The sequence below is a fragment of the Molothrus aeneus genome, chromosome 3 (assembly GCF_037042795.1).
Source record: "Molothrus aeneus isolate 106 chromosome 3, BPBGC_Maene_1.0, whole genome shotgun sequence".
Classification (NCBI taxonomy): Eukaryota; Metazoa; Chordata; class Aves; order Passeriformes; family Icteridae; genus Molothrus; species Molothrus aeneus.
In genome coordinates this window covers 28,332,760-28,358,159 of record NC_089648.1, presented here as the reverse complement: position 1 = coordinate 28,358,159, position 25,400 = coordinate 28,332,760, and the positions used below count along the sequence as shown (strand labels likewise).

Here is a 25,400-nt window from a genome sequence, read left to right as displayed (position 1 = left end):
TGGGATGCAAAATTCCTTGTTATGAGCCTAGAAGAAACCTTTTCTCATAGTGTAATGCACCATATATTGTGCTACATAGATAAAAAGGAAAAACATAAAACTAATACACTTTTTAGTCACAATTCTGAAATCAGGCCTCCCAGAGGTATGCTGTAGTGCAATTTTATGCAGATGGTACATTCCTACTTTTCCTTTGCATAACCATAATGAAAACTTTAATCAACCATCAATCCATTACTATTTATAACCTATTCCTATTTATAAGACTGCCATTTCCATGGCAAAAAGATAAAAATCTTAGCAAATAAGATTTGTGACTGTGGTCTTAGAAAACTCAAATGATTTTCAAAACCCCACACAAAGTAAGCAGCAAACAAGACCACAGTGGAAAATAAATGTGACAGATTTTTACAATTATGCTATGAAAGCACTTATTTAAACCAACATATAAATTATTTAAGTATGTCTGAATAAAATCACTGTAAGTTAGTCATCTTTTGAAGATTAAAAAGGTTTATTTTTTTACCCTTCTGCCAGGGTAAAAAGAAGCTAGCTAATAAGGGCATTTAATTCTGCATATAATGAAAAAGAAAGGTGCTTTTCTTTCTATGGCTAGTCTTGGTCACATCTCATGCTAATCTGCAATGTTATTTGTGCATTTGACACTCATATTTGGGCAGATGATAAATACATACTAACTCCATAGGAATTGCAGGTACATTTCTGGTTAGGAGAATATACTGATAACTGCTGATGTAAATGATCAATAATGAGAACAATCGACATGAGAAATTCAAGGTAGCAGCCGGTCTTCATGTCTCCAGACTCTCCTATGTGTCGGGGGAAATTGTTAGCACTGGAAGTTGTCTTCTGGAGCAGCCCCTTGAGAAATTAAAGACTAAATATTCCCACAGCTTCAATTTGGTTACTGTTAACATCCTAATCAAACAAAATCAGGCAGTTCTTTGTTTATAGACTTGAGGTACAGTAATTAAATAGGTCCATACTACAGAATCAATTTTTCAAGCCTAGAAATTTAATTCAGTCATTGTGAACATTTAGACCTGAGTAAACACATCATATTTAGAAACATATTTAGAAAGTTCCTATATGCTGTACTGATCTGTTACCAAAAGCTACAGAATGTTACAATATTTACACTAATTAATAGTACATTTCAACAGCATATTCAGTTAAAAAAAAAAAGAATATTTGGCTTTCAAGACACTGACTAATTGTGGATCTGAAATGTGAGATTTCTTTTGGTTTATATCAAACTAATGCTGCAGCAGGATACATCTTAGCACAAGAATATTTTTTGGAATCTACTCAGATTGAATATCCAGTTTTGAGAGAGACTATTTCTCATTCTGCCCTATTATACAACACTTCTTTTTGCCTGGCATTTGACAGGCATTCCCATCCTTTGCATTTACTTTACTTCACTTCCTCAATGCTGAGGCTGCAAAAACACAGCCAGCAGCCTCATAGAGCTTTTCATGGAAATCTGCCATTCTAAACTGGCACCTAACTCCACTTTATTATTCACTCAAGGAAGTTTAAAACTCTGAGATTAATTTAAATATTTATGCCAAAACAGAAACTGATGAAAAGTATAATAATAAAAGAAGAAAATGAAAACAATGTAAGACATTACTGAAGTAGCTCTTCTTGGGAAAGCTCTGATTTTCTTTGCTTGCCAGTCACCAGTGCCAACTCATCCTTCAAATCCTGGATCTCCTTTTTCAGCTGGATAATCATCTACAAACAGCAAGACATAAACCAAGCATCACCAACAAATTATTAGCTGGTATATTATTTTTTCAGTGGAAGGTCTAGTTTAGGTAAATATACTTTAGTTTTCTCTTTTTTTAAACAAGATATCTTTTCTAAAAACTGTCAAAATACCTTAAATACACCAAGCACTTTTTTATCCCCTGTTTTTCCATTTATAAACCCAAGAAAAGTCTTCCAAATTCAGTAAATTCTTGTGTTAGAACATTTGGCTGTACAGAAAGAGCTCAAAAGATATTTTGCAAAAGAGAAATAGTATTTGACATAGGAATAAAAAGAGTTTTTCTGACTCATTAGTTTTGCCTTTTAATAATGAAAGCACATTTAAGAACTGACACCTTTGTTAGACTAAGGGCAACCATACTACAAAAGCGATTTTTTTGCTTTCCCTATACAAACAGAAATTTCCAAACAATATCATAATTTTAATCTTACCTTTTTTCTTTCTCATGTGACATTTTGCAATTATTAGAATTATTGCATGCTATACTTGTAGGATGCATCAGTTGCTAACAACAAACTGATGGCATGAAGCAATAATGAAATTAAATTATATTAATGAATAGTATTGTGATAACATTACATGGAAAACTTATCTAGATTTTTAAATTCTAGGAAGTCATTGTCAAAATCTGTACTTTGGGAATAAATGTCTGTATAAAACCAAATTTTACTAATCATTAAATGCTCAAAGCCAAATTCTACAAAGCAGAGAAATATGCATATACCTAAGTCTAAGACACAAATGAGTGCACTCTTGGACATTTAATGGTTGATTATTTAATGCAGCCTCCCTTTATATATGGCTCAAATGTGTCAGTAGGCCAGTGATATTTTTAGGTGGATTTACATACACTGATTCCATGTGCAAAATAACTTTCCAAGAGAAGAATGTTTTTAAGGAAAATTAATCACTTTTGATTGCATGCACTTTCCAGTAATGAGATTGCTGAAATCAATGACACATATTTTCACTGGATGTTTAAACTCCTTCAAACATTTCTATTTCTTTTAATGGCTAAATTTAATCATAACTTCCTAAGATTTTACTTTGAAAACTCAATTATTTTAAACATGCATTTGATTACTTCTTTTAATTCTAAACCTACAGTGTATGGGGTTTTTTTTACAATAAAGTATGAAAGTCTAAAATATTTTATTTAATAGTCTATTAAAATTATGACTGTTAATAAGAAAAGTTGCAAGAACACTTAGAGAATGTTTCAGGCCAAACATTTTACCATAATTTTATATTGCCTCGTTTTGGCGCCACACTCTGATACAGTTTGCGCCAGCTGCTGAGTCAAGAAAATTAAAAGAGCTGAATCACAGTAAGATCTCTGTTCAATGTTCAAATTTGTTAGGATGATTAACTTCAATCTGACAACAACAGAAACCCCAATTTCAGGATATGGGTAGAAGATTAATTTTCAAGTATTATTAAGACAAACAAAAATCTACAAAAGCAAAATAACTTCATTTCTATTTTTACATGAATGCCAGAAGAGATGAGGTTTAATTCAAGACCTTAATCTTCAGTTTAAATTGTGTTCTTTAGCCATGAGTGAGAGAGGTTCAAAGATGAGTCACTTAAAAGTACAACAGGTAAAAATTAATTTTCTCATTAAGATAAAAAGTTAGGAAATCTCCATTATGAAGAATAAAGTTTACACAAGAATCTGAGTTAACTCAGATCTACCAAGAGGTATTGTGAATACCCTTTATAAAGCATGCATTCAACTCACAGATGATAGATGCTGACAATAAATTGTGTTTTGATTTTTCATTAAATTAATATTATTTTATTACAATAAAATTTAATTTTTATGAAAAAGATCTTAAGTCCAGACTTTGAATAATAGAGTTGCACCCTGGGAATACACTTAAGATGGGCAACAAGTTCCATAATGAGCACAGGGCCATATAAATTTGAGGTACTTGTGTTCCCCTGCTTTTCCACAAGAGGGGATGGTTTTCTAACTCTCATGTGTCCACTTTTGCTTTACTTGCTAAATGATCCTGCAGAGCAAGACATACCAAACTCGTGGAGTATAGCTCCACAGGATGTAGTAAATGTTCAGGAGCCTGCATATGCTTTACCTCAATCAAAGCTTTCTGTGGCCATGGAAGAAATGTTTTGCATGATTTGCTACTAGAAAGTCTATGTATAAAAGAAAAGAAAACAAACAGATAGAAATTAAGAAGTTGTGCAATGCTTATTGGGTTTTTTTTGCCTTTGTTTTTAACTCTATGATACTATTGCTATTAGAAATTGCAAGGAAAAATAAAATACATAATAATAATGACAAAGGAAACCAGCTGAAAACTTGACAAGGATCTTCTGTTCCCTTTGAAAGTCAAGAAAAAGAGACAAGAAAAAATAAAAGCACAATTATTAACAATAACTGAAATGTGCTAATTACCATCAAGTAACAATGAATAAAATCATTAGTTACATAATTAGCTATTTCTGTCTCCTTTGCTTGTTTCCCTCTTTTTTTCCTAATGGTAACTTCACAAAGTTCTTTGTTCCTATCTAAAATGTTCCTTGAATCAATTTCAATGATGGGCTTGGTATATTTCTCAGCTTTTTAATACACAAATTGTTTCAGTGCAGCTGTGTGCCTTCATTAAGTAATTAGCAATCTTAGTACATTCTTAGAGTTTTAGAACCATCCAATGAACTGTGATTATGATTTAGGAATTATCACACTAAAGAAACAACACTAAGATGATAATGAAAGTGACCATTTCTCCTCAGATGCTTTAAGAGTTAAGAAAGCCTTTGATTTGATAAGAATCCACTTAATTATAGATTTGATAAAGATCCACTTAATTATAATTGTGTCCAAAAGAAAAAAAGTTAAAGTGGCAGTTATTTTAAAGAAAAAAAGTTGGAGCTTGCATCTGAAAACAATTTAATGGCACTTTTCAGTATAAAATCCCCAACACCAATTTGAATGCTATTGATTAATAAAACTTAACCCAAGCAATCTCGTTCCCTCTGTCCCCAGACAGTTCTCACCAATCTGGGGTCAATTTCTTCATTAAGAACTGCTTCATTCTTAATAAGAGCAACTCTCTGCGCAAATCTGCAGGTTGATATAGATTCCTGGAAGAAAAATTAAAAAAAAAAAAAGAGAACAGAGAATTCCAGTTACCTTTGCACCAGGTAAGTAGCCAGACTGCTAACAAAGCCATTAAACTACATTTCCACTTTTTGAATATGTTACAGAAATATTCTATCATTTCCAATTCCAAAACAACAATACTGAAGGGAAATAAGTTTAGTATGTTAATGACAGGAGCACATAAAACTTTTAAATCATAGGACATATTTGACTGATACAGTTTATCCCCTGACCAACTGTGTTTCAGGTAAAACTGCAGCTGGAATTGTAGGATAACAAAGCCATGCTACACAGAAGGCAATAACCTTTGAATGATGAGAAAAAGGGAAAACTAATAAAAGTTGGGATTTTGTTGTTGTCATTTTGGTTTTGGTTGGTTGGTTTTTTGGTGAAAAGGGGACTAGGTAATTTATGTAAGAGGAGCTGGGAAAAAGATGGAAGAAAGAATAGCGGAAATCCAGGACAACTGAGAAACAAGCTAGGAGACTTGAAACTGGGAGGCATACAGGGGAACTGTGATACCAGATAAAAATCTGTCTGATGAGCTAAGACAGGGATCAGCAGGACTGAAAGGCAGAAAAAAAAAGATACAAGACTGAGCTGGTTTGGGAAACTCTGTGACAGCCATTGTGTACTCCCATGTAGCACACAGGGAGAAATCAAAGATGCTGGTAAGTATTGTTCTCACATTCCAGATCAGCTGATATTTAAATGCCAGACCCTGCTATAAGACATACATATTTAATGAAAAAAAACCTCAGCACCTGTATCCAGTTCAGTCAAGTAATAAAACATAGAATACTAGCCAGTAGTCTCAGAAATTCAAATGATCCTTGAGGAACTGTATGATAAACCCTTATGAGATGTGGCAGCCTGCATTTAAAAGAAAATTTGTTAGCACCTAAATTAATTCCCTACTGTAACAGAATTGATTTTCAGAATGGAAATAATTCTGCAGTTTTCAGTCCCTCAATATAGGAAAACACCAGCTTAAATGTTATGTTCATACACCTTTTTCTACATAATTTCTGTCTCTTTAAGTGCTTGGAGGTTTTGGTTTAGGAACCCTGAATAAGGGTTACATGAGGAAAGATGATTCTTGCTAAAGACACAATATATATGTAGAGAATCAAAGGAAAGGAAGGCCTTATAATTAATAGAGTTGCACACTGTATTAGTTGGACGCTATATCTGCCTCTGCTGTTCCTTTGCAATGATGATCAGACAATGTGATTTTAATTAAGTTCTATACATATAGTAAGTAAGTACAGTTATATGTACAGTACATATACATACATTTCCACTAGATCTCTTCACCCCATTTAGTGTGCAGCACATGTTAAATTAATGAGTAGGTAATCAATTCAGTTCTCAATATTCAATATGCTAGCTTACAATTTGTTCATTCCATGCCATCAAAATGCTAATCAAGTCAGACATCTAATTTCCTAATCATTTTTATATTGTGCTTATCATCACAACACCTCAGGGCTTTACAAGGATTAATCAATCAACCTTTTCTGCAAGTGTGTGGAAGGATTACACTTAACAGAATGGAAACTGAAGTCACAAGTATCAAAAAATTATATTCAGTTGTTGTAATTTTATGATCTGCTGTCCAAAATAGCTTCCATTCTGCTTCAGTTATATTGAATAATGTATCTACAATTCAGAATCAACATCTTCATACAAGCACTCCAAAAAAAATTTGATGTAGTGACTTAAGAAATTCAGTAAACTCATTGGTAGAAGTAGGAATATAATCCAGTTCTATAGGATAATAATCTATTTGTCCTCTTCATGTCCTCTTATTGTCCTCCCTTTCTTACTCTGAATTTTCTGCTTCATTATTTTCATTACAAGAAATAGCATTAGGTCCTTCAGAAAGTGGCTTTTACTATACAACTTAGATTCATACTGCAGGTAGTTCTATCTTGTGCATTGTTTGTGAGTGAAATGTACACCCAATGGAAAAAACAAACCAATATGCAGCCCTAACATAGCTATAAGATAATGACTCATGCACCTATTCTAATTCTGATATTTTCTGATGATTAACAACTTACTTATCTTTTTATATTATTCAGACATATTAGCTTATCATCCTCGTTTATTATTTGGACATTCCAGATTTTGGGGATCAAGGAAGGGATTTTGGGGATCAAGGAAGGGATTTTGTTGTTTTGTTGGGGTTTTTTTGTTTGTTTTTTGTTTGGTTTGTTGTTGGGTTTTGTTTTGTTTTTTGGGGTTTTTGTTTCATTTTATTTTATTTTTTGGAGGAACGAAGAATAAGATCTGTGATGTAAATAGCATACGTTAAAGCAAGAACATGAAAATTTTAATAGCTTGCTCTGGATAATTGCTTGATCTAAATATTTCCAAAATAGAAATCTAGAACACAATGTAAGATGCACCTGATGAATTGACATATGAAAGGCTTCTGATCTCAAAGAGCTTAAAATAAAATTAACAAACTTCTCCAACTTTGTAACCAGACAATATGTTTGCATAACTACGTTTGCAAGTCTGAACAATATGTCTTCATTTAACAGCAAAGTCCACTTTTCTAAAAGAAAAGTCTATAACTAAATGAAGTACGGTTTAAGTATAATATTTTCCACTGTATTTCAAAAAACAGTCTTAGACTAAATAGTTTTTCCTTTCTTGTTTTTATGTTAGGAAAATCAGGAAATAAACTGATTATAAAAAATCAGGAAATAAACTGATTATAAACGGCTTTGTGCAGTGTTCTATGTACTCACATTGCAACATGTTCTAGAATAAAATAGACTAGACTATTTCACTTGGAAGGGACCTACAATGATCAGCTTGTCCAACTGCCTGACCAAGTTAAAGCACATTGTTAAGAGCATTGTCCAAACATCTCTTAAACGCTGATAGGCTTGGGGCACCAACCACCTCTCCAGCCTGGTCCAGTGTTTAACAATTGTCTCAAAGAAATGCTTCCTAATGTCCAGCCTGAACCTCTCCTGGCATATCTTTGAACCATTCCCACACAATCCATTGCTGGATACTGGGGAGAAGAGCTCAACACCTCCCTCTCCACTTTCCCTCCTCAGGGAGATGCAGAGAGGAATGAGGTCACCCTCAGCCTTCTTTGCTCCAACCTAGACAAGCCCAGATTCCTCAGTTGCTCCTCATAGGATGTTTTTTCCAGACTTTAGCCAGCTTTGTTGCCCTCCTCTGGCTGCACTCAAGGACCTTCACATCCTTCTTAACCTGTGGGGCTCAGAACTACACACAGTGCTCAAGGTGAGAGCAGCAGACAGCAGGATAATCACCTATTTTGACCTGCTGGTTGTGCTGTGTTTAATGTATCCCAGGACTCACTGCTCCTCTGACCAGCACCCCTGGATCCATTTCTGCAGGGCTACTTTCCATCCACTGGTCTCCCAAATTATGTTTGTGTTGGGCATTACTCCAATATAAATGCAGAACTCGTTAAATTTCATCCAAATAACCACAGCCTAATGCTCCAATATATCTAGATCCATTTGCCAGGCCTTCTGTCCCTCAAGAGAGTCAACAGCATTTCCCAGTTTGGCATCATGAGCAAATTTGCTAGTGGGCCATTCAATTCCTGCATTCAGATCATTGATGAATGTATTGAACAGAACTGGCCCTGGAACCGAACCTTGAAGAATATCATTCTGACCAGGCTCCAGACAGATGTAGCCCCATTCACTACAGCCCTTTGATAAAAACTACAGATCTATTTGTAAAAAAAGAGAAAACATCACTACACATAATTCCAGTGCAGGAAATCAGTGACAGGATACAAAATATTTGAAAAATTTCCATAAATCCCAAACTACCCTCCCAATTTCCCTTTCTTTCCAAGTAAACTCCCTATTTGTCTACCATAATCTATAAAATCTTGACTCCAAAGACATCAAACAGAAGTTCTGCCAAGGTTTTAAGTGGAAATGCACTTTTATAACTCAAAAATTTATTCACCAGGAAATCAGTAAATTGAAAAAAAGAGTAGTTCATCACTAGGTGCAAGTAATTTCCCAACTGCCACTTGATTTGAGATTAATTAGAGAAAAGCACATTTTTCTAAAGGATTTGTTTCTATCCTACAGCAATTTTCATTGATTATCTATTTCTATTCCAAATTATCTCCTAGAAACAAATTAAAATGTCCTTGAATTTTAATCTATATTAAAAATCAAAAAAGCAGGATCTATAGAGAAGTGACAAGATTTTTGTTCAAGATAGAAATAACATACATCTATGTTTCTTTTGTCCATAGCAAGCATTGCTATCATGGTAGTCATGCAGTTTCCTCCCAGGCTGTCTCTTAGCACTGAGGTCATCATAGAGTTTCGGTAAGGAATGTGAGACCGGTTTTTCTCTGCAAGGGCAATTATTACCTGAAACAATAGCAAAATTAAAATACTTAAATTTATATGTCTCTTAATGTTTGACTTATAAAGAACATATCCAACATATAAAACATATAAAGAACAAATACAATCTGCTCAAGAACTTTTGACACAACAAAACTGGGATGCTTATGCACCCCACTGTTAGCTGCAAACCCACTGGCTTTAATGAAAGAATTCCAAGTTAAATTTCAGTATGTTTATATATCTTTGTAGGAGCTGGACCTGAAAGACCAAATACATTAAATTTTATCATGCCCTAGCCTTACAGTCTCTCAGCAACATGGAAACTGAACATGATAAACTCAAACCCACAGGTTTTCCTAAGACACAGGAACATAACGAAAATATTCCTCATACTTTTTGGTCATAACTAAAAAATATGGATAGTATTAAAGTAAAAACTTCCTCAATATTTGCTACAGCATACTTTAAAAATGACACATTTTTAAAACATGTGCTTTGTACATGAGCCAATACATTTATTTCTGAGAAATTGTCTTGGAAAGCAAAGCACAAATAAAAGGGTGCATGATTACAATGTACTGCTGGAAAGAAATGATTCCGTTTAGAATATATATGCCTTGGCCAGAAAGGAAATTGTACACCTACTATTCTCAGTTTCCCTCCTCAGCTGTTTACATTATGGGACCTAATTATTAAATAAAAAGCTAGATTACCCCATGATGTCTTGTGATATAAAAGATGTGAACTGTTATCTGGCCAAGCAGTGTACTGAAAATCTTTAGCTATATGAGTTTTGCAAGCTCTCCTAAATGATTAGGAGTTGGGTTTTCTTTATGTAACATTTATATGTTACATATCAGTGTATATTTTGTTTATGCTACATTAAAAAAAATTGCTATTTTAGAAAATTTAGTAGTGACTTTTTTGTGGCATTAGTTTCTCTAAATGGTCTTCGCAAAGTTAAAAGTTAAAACTATAAATCTTACACTGGCAGTCTTGAGAAACACAAATGCATAATAAGAAAATTACTGTCTTGTAAAGGAATCCGGAAACCCATTCCTGGATCAAGGTTTTCAAATCTCATATGTTACAACTTGTTATATAGAAATATGTTAAAGTTTTGTTTGTTTATAATATTGCATAGAAATCTCATAGTAGTCTAGCACATACATTAATAAGCACATTCTCAGCCTCTGCCACACAGAGACCATAAATGGAATAGACAAGATGAGAAAAGAGCCAGAGAGAAGGTATGTTATTTCCATTAAAAATGCGAACATTGTTACAGGGAAGTTCATTTTTTCTGAAGTCCATGTAGGAAGTCTGCAGCCCAGTTAGAATCTGAACCCTCCCACACTAATGCTGGAAAGCTGTGACCAGCTATCATGATGCAGAACCTACTGCACTGTCACATGACAGTCTCATAACACAAATTATTTTAGTCTAAAGTCCCATTAGTAAAACTTTATCTTAATCACTACATAGATCTTTACAATCCAATCAAGTAATCTGGAATAGAAAGAGGAGACTCTGAATACTTTGACAAAGTTACAAAGATCACCTGTATAGAAGCTGAACCTGGATTCTCTAAGAGGCACCAAATGCGAAAATCAGAAAATTGTCTCATTTAAGAAGGTGTTATTATCCTTTAGATATAAAAAGGGTTTTCTTAATAGCTGTAATTTTAAGCTTAATAATGTCACTAAAGCAGAAAGCTTCATTTTGAGTGGGTCAAACGAACCACCTCAAGCCCTAGTTGCCGTCAGAACTCTTGCCACTTTTTGTAAAATTGAATCCTATATGAAACAGAGCAGGGATAATCACTCACAAATAACTCCACTGACACATGTAGAAACACTGTTAGCACAACAGAAAGTGCAAGACTCGCAAGAGAATATGACACGATCTGAAGTGTGCCCAAGAGTCCCTGTTTCCGTCTACCTCTTTTGTACAAGGAACAGATTTGCACCAGTTTCTCATGCCATTCTGTTCTCAGAGAATCCTCAAGAGATGGGCATTTTGGCATGCATCACTTGCAGAAACAGCTGTCAGGTACACCTCTATCTTGCTGTTTAGTGTATCACATGCTCTGAAGCCATATTCCTGCTTCAGAGGTCTTCTTTTTGCTTCCCATCCTACTTCCCATTTCTGGTAGAGTTTAGAAGCTTAAACTGTGGTCTTTGCAGAAAAAAAACCAACCAACCAACAAAACAAAAAAACCCGAACAAACAAATAAACAAACTATAAAAAAAAAACCCTTTGGTAAATTTGGGCAGCAACCATCCATTAATGGATAAAAATCTTTCAACATTCTGTAAAAGGAACATGTGTTAAAAGACATTTAACGAACACATTCATTAAAGCAATGAGAACACTGTAACCTGGGTTTTTTTTTTTTTGGGAAATAAGAAAATAACTCCATTATAGTGTCAAATCACGTGGCAGTACAACTTAATTTGCAACTCTAAATCTGGTCCAGGATCTTCTATATTTCTATCTTAAGGGAATATCTACATATGCACAGTTACATGGCAGTTGTAATTCCAGAATGCGCTACTACATCTCTCAGACAAAAAAAGCTACCCAGATATAGTAATAAGTACTTCCAAATTCCTGCTATCATTTCAGATCAGCTACATAGAACTATCTTCATTTTTCTCTAGATGTAGAGGCTGCTTGGAGTAAAAGTACAGTGGATTTATTTGAAGACTTTTTTAACATGCTGCCAATATATAACAAGTAGATCAAGAGTGGTAACACAGAACTGTATTCTTATTGTCATCTTGATAAAAATCATTTAAATATGACTATTTTACTGTGAAAAGTATTTCAAAATGGCATAAATCAAAAATCAACACTAGACCATCAGTAGATAGCTAAAGACTTGAGAATTTTAATAAGAAATTAAAATTTTGAAGCATTTGTGCACTTTAATATATTATTCACTGCAAGTTCAGGATTGAATGGTTATATTCCCAGTTATTTGAGGGAAAAAAGACATTTTTATTGTCTTTGGTGGTCTTTTATTCAGTATTAGAAAACATTTCTACTAATACACAATCCCAGACAGAATACAACATGCCTATTTCCAACAGTATTTCTCTAAAATAGGAATTAAAATTTGCATGAAAAAAATAATATCTTTCCCAGCTAAATACATAAAAATCATACAATAAATAAGAAGGGATCCTGAGTAAAATTTGTATTATTCTGAAGACATCCATTATAGAGTCACTGATCCTTATCACTTCCCTTGAGAACAACTCAAATACAGACGTTATTCTTCAAAGTAAAATTTAAACAAATGAGGGGCATGAAAAAAATCTAGTGTGATAGTAAATGACTGACTGCCACCTGCTGTACCCTAAGCTTCTTCTTTTGACAGATGAAATATCTCTGACTATAAATTAAATGAAATCCAAGAGATTTGTTCTTGTTAACAGAAAAACACTTAACACAAAACTGAAAAATATTCTCCCCAGCAAGTAGAACAGTTATATTTCCTAATCATTATTTTAAAGAATTTTCACATATACACACCCACAAAATTTTCAGGTTTAATGATGATCTCCTCAACTGCATATTTTACTAAATAACACATGTACTATAATGTAACTCAAAAAGTAGAGATTTAAATTTTAGAGTTAAGCCTTTTTTCCTCTCCATATTCTCCTTAATTGTCCCCCTAAATGACAGCCTCACTGACCTGCTATGTTTCTACATAAAAATTTTTAAAGAAGCCTTAGGAGAAAATACTGTATTGTCCATTGGAATTCCCAAAATAATTAATTTCTAGCAACAGGAACAGTGCATGCTGTAACTGTGTATGGAATATTAAATATTTAGTTTTAGGAAGAAATTAATTTCTCTTCTAGGTGTGGGATCTGAAATGGACAATTGTAAATCATCAGTGATTGCTTAATAGCACAGCATTCACAAAAGAGATTTCATTCATTGCCAAGTGTTTCTTACTCTAACTTGGTAAGCAGCATAAACATCCACTCATATAAAACATCACGGTAGGTCAAAGAGATATATATTAAAGCCTTAATTTGTTTTTAAATAGTATTTAAATAATTATTTCAATAATTAACTTAATAATATAATTATTGTAAAACATATTATTAATAATAATAATCACCATAATTAACCAAAACTTTTTACTAGAAATCTTTATCTCCAAAGTTTCCTTTCACTGCTGCTGTCTGAAGTATTTTTTTTTTAATGAATAAGGTTGGTTAGGAGCAATCTATCTGCTCAATATTTGCCTTTTCCAAAGAGGAAAACCAAAAAGCAACAGTGAAAGAAGAATAGGGATTTTAGTATACCTTATTAAGAGGGTGAATATTTTTAGTAACAATTGCTGATTGACAAAGCTTTGTGGAGATTAATAATAACTAAAACAACAATAATAATAACAACAATAACAAAATTTTATTTATTTACTTATTATTATCTACATCCATAAATACTACTGGTGTAAATCCAGTTATGGTAGTCAATGCATAAATACATTACCAATGATATCTCCTGTCTCAAAAAGCTAAGATTTAAATTGGTAGAGGAATAAAACAACAACACATGAGGGAAGAGCCCAATAATTTACCATATTACAATGCTTGAACCAAATAAAGCCCAAACACTTTCTTTTCAGTGATACATCCTCATCCCAGCTGTGGAAGGGGAAGAAGATTATGCAGAACATTTTTAGGAGAAATATAGCTCAAATCTTTTAAATATCTTTAGTATTTCAAAGAAAACAAACTATTTTGGAAATACTACCCTGTATACCAACTATAATCCTACTGCTTAATTGTTAAGTTTGCTCTAACTTAACATATTTTATTTTAAAGGAAGACACATCAATTCAATGTTAAAAAAACCCCTGCAATAAATAGCCTAAGTAAATTTTGTAATAAAGTTTTCCAAAACACTGCACATTGTTAAACAGAAATTTAGTAAAGGGAGAAATGTTTTACTCTTTTTCAATTTTACCTGCTCCAAATAATGTAATGACAGGTTGATATATTTGGCTTCTGTCAGTAAGTGGCCTCCAATTCCAGTCTTTGCAATACGTTCTGATCCAGCAAGATCTACTAAATGCAACTTGGAGCGCCGGATAGTTGCAGATCCGGGTTCCTTGCTGGTGATGTGAATAGTGAAAATGCAGTGAGACCGGCTTGAGGCTTGATTCATTGGTGTCTACAATAACAGGAAAAAAAGAACTCTCAATGTTCAGTGGATAAATAAATTCAGCTCTTTATAGCTCTTTATAGCTGGGAACCAAAATAATCTATCCTATTTTTTAGCTATTGGACCCGTAATGAACATGCAAAAAGAACCCAAAAGGATTTACCTGACTTTTGTATTCTGGAAAAATACTTGGATAACTTTAATCTGGACAAATTTTACTGTAAGCAATTAAGGTTGGTCCAAAGTACTCTAACATCAGCAAAACAAGTGGCCTTACTACACGAGGAATACTAGAAAGGGCAGCTTGACTGGAGGAAAAGTTACTGAATGCTAATTTCTGAGAACTTAATAATTTCCCCATTGGTACATAATTTTTTTTTTTTTTAATGATAGGTAGCTACCAGTGTAACAAGGACTAGGACTTCCTATAAGGCTTTATACTTCTGAATTATTACTTTTATGAAAAAATTCTGCTTGGCAAAATCAATATCAGACTTTTGGGTGGCATAACAGAGTTTTCATAAAATATTTGGCTTTAAATATATTTTTTTGGGAATAACTACAGCCACACTTCCTTAATTTAAAACACAGAAAGTCTTGGTCAATTTTTAGAAATGTACAGTCTTAGTATCACTTCAGAGATTTTCTCAATATATTTGAAATGCAGAACTAAAAGTTTTAAACAGCTCTCAGTTATTTAACTCTAGATTTTAATTACCATATGCCATCACATTTGCATTTTTATTAAAAAACATATAAAATACCTTTAAACATTGAAAGCACCTTTTGTTTACTTGTTTCAAGGTATTGTTAGAAACTTAAATGTAAAACTACTTTACACAATCCTCATTTCATAAATAGCTAAAGCTTGAGATAATATAGGGAGATTAAAGGTTTAGCATACAGATAATATTTCTATTCATAAACTATAACAAGTATGACTACATTGTTCTCAAGAAATAAATGCTGACCCTGCAAAAAACCAGAGTAGTAAAATAATAAATCAATATTATTGAGTCAGCAACTAAATCTATATTTATTTATAGCTGCTGAAAAAAGTAAGAGAAACATCCCAGTTATACTGTCTACATTAATCTCTGGTCTCTACTTTATTCATTCTGCAGTAATTTTTTTATGTAGACCTATCCTGTGATTCAGACCAGATATATAAACATATTGTCTTTTTTTTTTTTTACATAATCTGCTTTAGCATGCAACACTGCAGATGTTAAAATGGCCTGCCCATTGCAGGTACTGAAGATGTTGTCTTATAGATCCAGAAAGGACAGCTCTTAACAAAAAGACTACAAGCTGAAGTGTCCTTTAACAGGAGTAATATGGGTCATTTGGTTCAATTGTCTCCACTTCAAGTTCCCTTTTTTTAAAAAAGTCTTAGTAGTGCCAGCATAACCAAATGGGTTTTGGGAACAGATCCATCTTAAAAAAAAGAAAAAAATAAAATAGAGCAAACCATAGATATTTAACCTAGATCAGTTTCTTGATTCAGGCACAGCACAGTTCACAGCTATAGAAAACAACTGTGCAGAATACCTGAAAATGGCAGCATACTGGATGTGAACAAGTAGGTAGTTTGCAGAAACAACATACACTTGTAACCATTGGTGGAAATTCTGTAAGGAAATTCCAGCCTTAGCAGTATTTTCTTTTGGGCTGCTTTACCTAATACAGGCAAGCACAGAGGGAGAGGGAAAAGAATTTTGATCATTAGTTCATACAGATGAAGAATTTTAGAATTCATAATCCTGTGAAATGAGCATCAGATTGCAGTCACATGCTATGCTGTCCTCAGAGGTGATGCTGGGCAAATGAAGAGGAAGTGAGTTGTAGTGTTGGAATGAAAATAAACAGGCTGAGGGAAAGGTGTCAAGCAAGAAAGCACTCCCAAACTTACTTAAAATGCAGCTAGACTAAGAAAAAGTTATATGCTGTGAAAATGTACTTCATTCAGCAATTCTGAGTCCATGAATAATCAGAGCCAGCTTCACTTATTTTACTGGGATGCCTATGACTTTTTTATTTGCAGCTCTGTGAAGCAGGACTGGATATTTTTTTTCCAGCTAAAAATCCACAACAGAATTAATATTTAAGGACATTCTCCTCGACAGAACTGATATTTAGGGACATTTTGCACTACAGAGGTAGTATCAGTCACACTATACTGCAGACAAGTCTAAGCCAGATCAAGTATCAGTACAGGTGGAAGCACAAAGTAAACGTTGCTATGAGAGAAGCTGAAGAAATCATCATACTTCTGAATATGCATTGTTAAAAAAACTTGAGATTCACACTACAGCAAAACCTTATCTATTTCAAAAAGGGCTTTTAGTCACACCCATTTAATGCCAACAGAGGCAAAAAAAAAAGTTCAAATCCTAAAAGAACATAATTTCAGGACTCTTGAGTTCCAAACAGCACATGGCAATATTTGCTCTACAAGGTTTTTATTATCTATTCTGATACACTAGCCACAACTTTATTTTGTGTGTTCCAAGTAGATTTGGCTGAACTAGTCATTAGAAACTCCATTGATTTTCTCTCCACAGCTTTTTTTTCTCATGTAAATGGAAAATATTAATGAAGCTGGTTTGGAAGTCATTGGCTAGAATCCCAAACTGGTACTTTTGTGAAGTCCTTCTTCAGAGTAGAACCATGGCTTAATCAAGACACCAATACTCATTTTTGCAGTATGATTCTATCTCTTCTTTGGAGTTCCCATATACAGGAAGCTCTGTTAGAACTCTTGCAGAAAGCATATAGCAATAAAAATTTAAACTGTTAAATAGGATGCGACCATGAAATGTTAATTTCATTATCCCCCTACACGTAGCTACTTTAACCACACAAGTAGATGCACAGCACAGAAGAGAAATGAGGACATGTTGGCATCTCTAGTCCAAGAACAAGCCTTTTCTTTTACTATTTGGTTATTATCTTACATATACAACTTCTGAGTATCACCATTCATCTGTTTAGAAAGTTTGAAAACAGAAAATAACATTTTCTGGACAGTGTCTCAGCGCCTACTAAAATGTTCCTTTGGTGGTTTTCAGAGTTCATTTTGGCTTTGTTAGTAGTATTCAAACCATATGTATATGAAATCATCCTAACACTAATTTGATGTGATGAAGGAAAAAAAAGAGAAAGAGGGGAGTGGCCTGGTTCTCAGCAGATGGTTGCTATTGTGAGAGTTATATATAGAACAACTGATGAGCAGCAGTTACTTACAAAGAATAATTTTTTCCAGGAATTCTGTTACATCATAAACCACATAAGCAGACTTCAGATGCTTTGTGATATCACGTGAACACTACAAAGGACTTAATGCCAGGTCATCTATTGCTGCCCATTTGTAGCATGGCAAAGGACAAATTCAGTAACATTGACTTGGTAAAGCATCAACACTTCATTTGATCATGGAAAACACATACAAGGTGTATTTCAAGCCATACAAGCAAATCTTGTTTTTTCCAGGATGAAAATATACCTGTGCTGAAATTAAATAAATTGTATTGCTTTGTGACTTTAACTGCTACATCTATTTAAACAATGGTTCCAAGAAGATGGCTCCTACTCAAATGAGAATCTACATCACAGTCATAGTGGAAGAAACTTCTGAGTTGGATATTTCTGTCAAGGAATGCCAGGTCAAGAACTATCCAAAAACTTGCTGGAACCTAAGCTGTCCATCTTAATCTAATTCTTACCCATCTTAAGTCAGAAAAACACTGCAGGAGTTCTTCCTTATATAGGAATTTATGTATTTCCCAAATCCTTTATTTGTTGCAGCTGTTGTTATAAATGTTTGCATGTTTGCACTAAAAATAGCCAGAAATGGATGCTACAGGTCTAAACAGCACTCTTAAGAATTGAGGATCTAAGAAAGAGAAAGCTTCTTAAACAGGACAAAGACATATGAAAAGCTGTTTGAAAATCACCACTAGACTAACAGAAGCTGCTACTATCTGGAAGAATAATGTGTTAAGCATGGCTGCCAAAGCACTGATTGAGATAATACATGAAAGAGAGCAGGACCACTGGGAGAAAACAATTTTGCAGGTGATAAATGCAGTTGTTAAGCCCGTATTGCAGACCATCTCCACTTGGCAACTTACACCATTGCAGTGAAATCTTTTCTTCCTTGAATCAAAATATTTAGACAGCAGAAGAACCTGATTTTCCTGTATGAGTGAATTAGTGATTTGCCAATGCATAAAGAGATGTCAATTCTCAGTGTTCACAGTTTTTTGAGAGAATGTCTCAGTAAAAACATACAAAATTTTCTTTTAAGGAATACTTCTTTTTCTTCTTAAGGATTTTTTTGCTTCTGAACTTTTCAAAGAAGAGCAAGGGGAAAAAAGAGAACGTACTGATAGCATTCAAGATTGATATCAAATCAATTTTCTCCAATTTTGTGCTACAATCAGAGGGATATCTGTAGAAAGATGTTCTGACAACTACAGTCATTTCACAGTTCAGATGGATATCTCTGTCTAATGAATATAAGCTCCAGTTCCAATAGAACTATGCTATAAGGAAGAGCATACAAATTGAGGAATAGGAGGTGCCTGTCTTTATATCTGGTAGATGAGAGAGACCTCAGTATGTCTTTAGTTTCCTTTCTAAGTAATGAGTTACAGGTAAAGGGGCTCTTCGGTTTTACTTAGGTACACTTATCATAGTTTGAAATTGAAAAATTTTTCTATGAAAATATCAGGATCAGAATAGGTGCAATCATTTCCTGATAGCAATACTTTATTTTCATATTTACTACAAGTACAGTTTCACAGTTAGACCATGTTAACTTTTAAACTTAGGTAACTTTTAAAGTAATTAATATTCCCTGGTGAAGACATTGTTAATCTTATGTTATATAGTGCCTTTTATCCATATAAATCCCAAAGCATTTTAACTATAGCATAAGGACTATTCAAAGTACTATGTATGACCAGTAATTTTTTTACCACACATGGAAATGAAAGCACCTGTGCTGAAATAACAATGGTATTTGGTGCTCATAATACAATATTACAGATTTGTTGGAGTGCAAAGAAGTTAATAACTGACACCAAAGAGGAACCTAGGAAAGCAGAAAGTTGTAATTTCTTCTAGACTGCAGCACTAACCCAAATAGCAGGCATTTTTGTCAAAAGTGGTGTTTAATCTCATATGCTCACATACTGAAATCCTATTTTTTCTATCTCATCCAATAAAACATGCAGTCAAACACTACCACTGGGTTTCTAAATCTATTCAAGAGAACATTAATGTACAATAAATACAAATAGAATGAGTTCAATTCAAAGATCACGAGTCGGGCCTCACAACTAACCTTAAACCTTAAAGTTTCATTATTTCTTGAAATAAATATATTTAAACATTGCCAAAAGTTTACTGATTGACCCAATTGTACTTCAAACATTTTAAATGATGGAACAAATACTGTGTCTTATACACTGTGTGCCAAATTTTAAAAAAATTGAGTGCTGCAGGTATAAAACCATGCACTGAAACATTTCCTTCTTCATTAAAGCAAAGTACCTTTTCATTAAAGGAAAAAATAAATTCTAACTGTATATGTAACTGCAGTCCTCAGATGTACTAAATTCAGAAAAGGATTTTCCTGTTTTGAAATTGCTGCACATCCTTGGGAGGCTACCTTAGTCTATTGCTTTTAGAGAAATACTAAAAACCACTAAGAATTCTCAAAATCACAGAGGTTAAGGCATGTTATTTCAAAAGGCAGAGGTTATATGGGATTCCCATCACAAGAACTTAGAAAAGACCACTTCAGTTGAAGATGTATTAATAGTATACCAAGATAAAATGGTTTGAGAACACTCTTTAATGGCCAATCATTTATTTCCACACAGGAGGTTTTTTAGATGTTGCTGCTACCAGTTGTTTATACTACAAACTTGATTTTTAAATCTTCAGCATGCATGTCAGGTACTGAAATCATAAAGTTGTCTTAACAGATAGAAAATATAAGAAAACAGTTCAGATTGTATAACCTGTTGCTGCAGATTCTTATGTATTCAAATATATCAAGAAACTGTTTTATCAGAAAGCAAACAAAAATCTAGTCCTTACATTCAGTAGAGCCGCCAACAAAAGACTGTTTTTTTTCAGTTTTGATCTCTGCCTATTTCTCCCTGGCAAAAAAAATTCCTATTTGGATTTTTATATTATGAATCGTCTCTGCACAAATGTCTCTCATCTTACCACCTACACAACTTGTAGTACACATCAAAACTAGAACAAAGGACCTAGAAAAGCAATCCTTAGCAAAGTAGATTAGTTTCCTTTTTTTTCCCTTCTCTTGGGCTATATAGTTACATGCAGGAAAGAAGCATTCAGTTATAAACATTTTCTTAGGTTCTGAAATTGAATGAATGAACAAATTTTGCCTGCAAAATGCTTTTAATATTGTGATGACATTTTTTTAGCACAATCAGTGATGAGGGAAAAACACACCCCTCAAATCATAAGTTAGACTGCATTATCATAGCTAATGCAGAAATTAAATTATCATTCTTATTTTCAAAACAGTCAACTCTTCAAAGAAGGGTTATTCAGGGTTAAAGCACTAGATTGCAATTTTAGAGGCTACACATCTCATATGCGATCCATGACAGTCATCTGAGTTTTCTCACAGCCCAAACTCATCATTAAAAAAGATGAATTAAGCATTTATTTTACTTATTTTCTATTTAGGTTCATTAATCTTGCTTCTTTTTCTTTAAAGTTTACTTAATAGGGTTCTAATCTTCAGAGGTCAGAAAGTATTATAATGACTCAAGATCTAAAAATATGGTTCTCCAAAGAAGTTATGTTTAATGTCATAAGTCCTCCTTCTTAGATCTCTAAATTAACCCTTTTGTCTTCTATTACACTTTGTCAAGTTCCTCTCCTCCACACAGTACCAATTTTTCTAATTCAATATCATAAAGCAGTTCCTTGCCTAAATGCTCAGGTTTATGAGAAGCCCTTATGTTGATTATCTCTCGCCTAAACATATTCCTACCTCTCAAAATATAACTGTTGAAACAGTCATCCTTGAGAAAGAACAAGTATTTGTGTTACCTATTTATGTTTTGTAATAAAACGCTTCTTCCCTTGTGTCCAGGTGTATGTGGTCATCCAGCAGGAGCACAGAACTATCTGACTATTTATATACTCTAAGTATCTTTCTTGCCAATGATTTATGATATATCCTTTTGGAAATACAGAGGAGGAAAACCCAAAAAGTTCCAAAGGAGAATCAACTCTATTGAAATAAAGACACATTGCCAGTGCTCATATTATGCAATACACTTTTTATATTTACATTCCATATCCAAGCATGAAGGGAAAAAAGAACCTTACAGATACGGAAACATTTAATTGGAATTTTTCAGAATCAGTAAAAACAGCCTTGTGCTTGAATATTGGTACATATTTATTTTGAATTTCCTTTGAACTACCATCTGGGTTCTTGTTGGGTTTTGTTTATTTGTTTAGTTTGGGAGGTTGTTTGTTTTGTGTTTTTCCATAAAACACCACGTGTTTATTATGCACTAAGAAGGAAAAAAAGAGGGGACTTATATTAAGTACTTCAAGGGCAATTGAATGCTTAGTCATAGAATGGTTTGAGTTGGAAGGGACCTTAAAGATCATCTTGTTCCAACCTCCCAGTCCCCTTGCACCCCATGAGCAGGGACACCTTCCACTAGAACAAGTTGCTCAGGGCCCCATCCAAACTGGTGTTGAACGCTTCCAGGGAAAAATTTCACTGGGAATGTTTGACAATGCTTTGCAAGGACATATTTTCTTATCTTTACATGTCTGTGTATGTTGATACATGCCAAATTCAAAAGTCTATAGTTTACAAGAATTTCTGTATTCTACTTTGAATTTCAGTGAGTTATGACTTCAAGAGCCACCAATAAGATCCACTATAGAACACTATCATCAGAGAAATGCTTATTTAATTTCACTGTGGAAATACACTCAAAAAGAGAATAATAATTTATGTTGAAGGACTTCTAAAATATACATTGTATTTGAGAGAGGAGGAGAGATGTTTTTGACCATTTTAATTTTGGTAGTGTTAAGAAGATTGGAGCAGCAAATCTCACCTCAGCAATCATTCTGTTGGTGTCCCCCAAGAAGAGTAGGTTTAAGGCTTCCTCTTCATTGGTTGCTTGCTGAAGAGACAAGTTTTTCAGATGAATGTTTTGATCGGAGTCTTCCATTATTGTCACTTTTCTACATGCAAAATAAAAACAGCAGTGAAAACTAGAGTTTTAATGCAATTTTGTTTCATACTTTAATTTTGATCACATCTAAAGGTGAAATCTAAAACCCAAGTCAAATCATAATGAAAGAACATGAAAAATAAATGATACACATTAAAGGAAATGTTGATTTCTTTTTTTACTGTCATCTCCTTTTTATTCCTTTATTATGAAACTTCACATAGAAAAGGAATATAAGAAAACTGTACATTTTAGAGAAAGCTTTGGTATTTTTGTTTATTGAGATATTAAGATTTCAAGAGTAAGAGATTAGATGATTCATCACAAACAAATAACATGTAAGGGTTTGTTTGCTATTACCAAGTACAGATGATACATAAAGCATACCATTATTTTGACATAAAAATATAAATGGAATACTTCAGAATCAACACATCTGTAGTCAACATGTTTCTAATAACTTTAGAAAAATTTGTCAAGACTATTTCTTTTTCATTTTTCTTAAATGGTAGTAACTACAACTGTAAATTATCCCCTCCTTAAATTAAAAGCAAGCTAACAATGATTTTATTTATTCCCCCTGTTAGAAATGTTCTTAGTTACATATTTATAAGAGTGAAGCTGCCAGAAAGGAATTGGATGCATGGATATGGCAAAAGGATATGGCAAAAGCTCCTAAAGAGCTGCTAAATATTACTGAAAATCCTTTTCACTTCTTTGAATAGTCCTTCAACATAAGATTTCGTTTTCTTTTGAAAAGGTTAATGAGAGTCAAACTAGTGCCATTACTGAGAAGACATTAGTGTCTCCTCAGCTGGGACATTCTATAGTACCCAACATGCAGGCCAAGTAGTTGCCTCACTGGATTTGGAAAACTTGCAGAAGAATCTGTTAAAACAGAAGTACTCTAAATCTGAAGATAAATAACATGTCTTTCAGAGTGAATTACATGTTCTGATACAATTTAAAACAAATTAGAGCATTTTTAAAAGTTGAGAGTTGTTTTTATTTAAACTAAAACTTTATTTTCTGTCTAAGTATAGATAATATTTTCTCTCTATACATATACACCTATATGTATACATATATGTATATAAATATTTTTCATGTTCTTCAAGATAAACCACAAGAGGGAGTATGGGGCTTGAGTTTTTATCAGTAGGTAGTTCTTGCAGGTTAATTACTCCAAGTTGCTTCAAAACCAGAGAGATTGGGTTTTGTTCTGCTTTACTTTCCTTTCCCCCCACCCCACCTCAAACTGAGAATGAAATCAAGCATCAAAGCAGCATTCCATAGTATTGCTCTTAGACATTGTGGTAGTGGTTCATAGTCTGATGGTCAAAACATTCAGATGAATATAGAGAAATAATTTAAACACATTGCAATGCACTCACTCTTTTCAAGAAAAATTGCACGTAAAATACGCACAAATCTTCTTTGGTAATCATAACAATTGCTCTTCCAAGTATGATTGCCTCCTACCGTTAGCCTTATTTTTGTGTGGTGGTGTAAGACATTTCTCATTTATTCACAAAATTCAGCTTCCCCATTCAAAACATAAACCCCAAAGCATAAGTCTGGCCTTGCATATCAAACTTTTGACAATGTCAGATTGTATTCTGTCTGCATCTGCATGTGCATCACACACTAAAGCCCAGAGCAATTCTGATTGCAGTATACTCTTATTAACTTTTGCCCTTTCCTGCATCAACTCAGCTCCCACCAATGCAGGAGAGCCTTGCACACTGAATGCTTTCATTTATTAAATTCTTGTTACTAACAAATATTGACTTTAAGCTTCCTTTGATTAGTTAATACTCTCTCATTAATTTGTGTACTAAAAATAATAATAAAAAATCCCCTTAATATATTTTGGAAAATGAATGACCATTTAAAAAGTCAAGCTTCCTATTATTATATCTTTCTCTAGGGCTTAGAATTGAAGAAATATAAAATAATCTTAAAAAAATCTATGAACATTTAAGAATTGATCATAGTGATGCAAACAAACAGCATATGAAGATACACAAGTCCTATGCCAATATACATGAGCAGGATACAGTGATACTATGTCATTGTGAGGATACTATATGGCCACAATTAAATTTAGGATCAAGTTAAAAGAGAAAAGCAACAAGTATGCATCTTGTATTCTGTTCAGAAGAACAGAATAAATTAATGGATACAAATAGGTAATGTTTCTTATAACGGCAAAGGACTTTAGTTTTTAGGAAAGAATTGTCAGGATAATCATCTTATGTATCATCCCAAAAAGATAATCTTTCAAAAGATCATGAATACCACATGAATACCCGAACACCACAACAGAGGACAAAGTCAATGCTTATTCAAGAGGCAAGGTCACAAAGTTATTCAGCTACCACCACCACAACAGCACACAGATTTGATTTTCTACCTTTCCTGGGCTGACTATATGTTGCTTTTATCCCCAGTCATATGTTCTGCTTATGCTGAATAATAAGTTCTGCAACTTTAAGACTTGTTTCAAGAGTGAAGTGGGGAGTGAAGAAGTGTGGAGTTTTGTTTTCAGAAAACTGCACTCACTCCTCCACATTCCTCCTCCTGGACTGTTTTTTCTGCAGATGGATAGACAACAAGACAGAGCTCTCCTTGGCTTTTATTACTTT

At 33.6% G+C, this 25,400-nt stretch overlaps 1 protein-coding gene across 1 annotated transcript in view; it reads right to left on the bottom strand.

The window, feature by feature from the left end:
• KIF6 (kinesin family member 6) overlaps positions 1–25,400 on the bottom strand; it is a 154,018-nt gene that overhangs the window by 106,249 nt on the left and 22,369 nt on the right. Inside the window, exons 6-10 of the mRNA XM_066547877.1 lie at positions 22,633–22,762; positions 14,297–14,503; positions 9,179–9,322; positions 4,820–4,906; positions 1,658–1,761 (exon numbers count right to left, since the gene is read on the bottom strand). Coding sequence (XP_066403974.1) covers positions 1,658–1,761; positions 4,820–4,906; positions 9,179–9,322; positions 14,297–14,503; positions 22,633–22,762 — 672 coding nt within the window. The remainder of the gene's footprint in view (positions 1–1,657; positions 1,762–4,819; positions 4,907–9,178; positions 9,323–14,296; positions 14,504–22,632; positions 22,763–25,400) is intronic.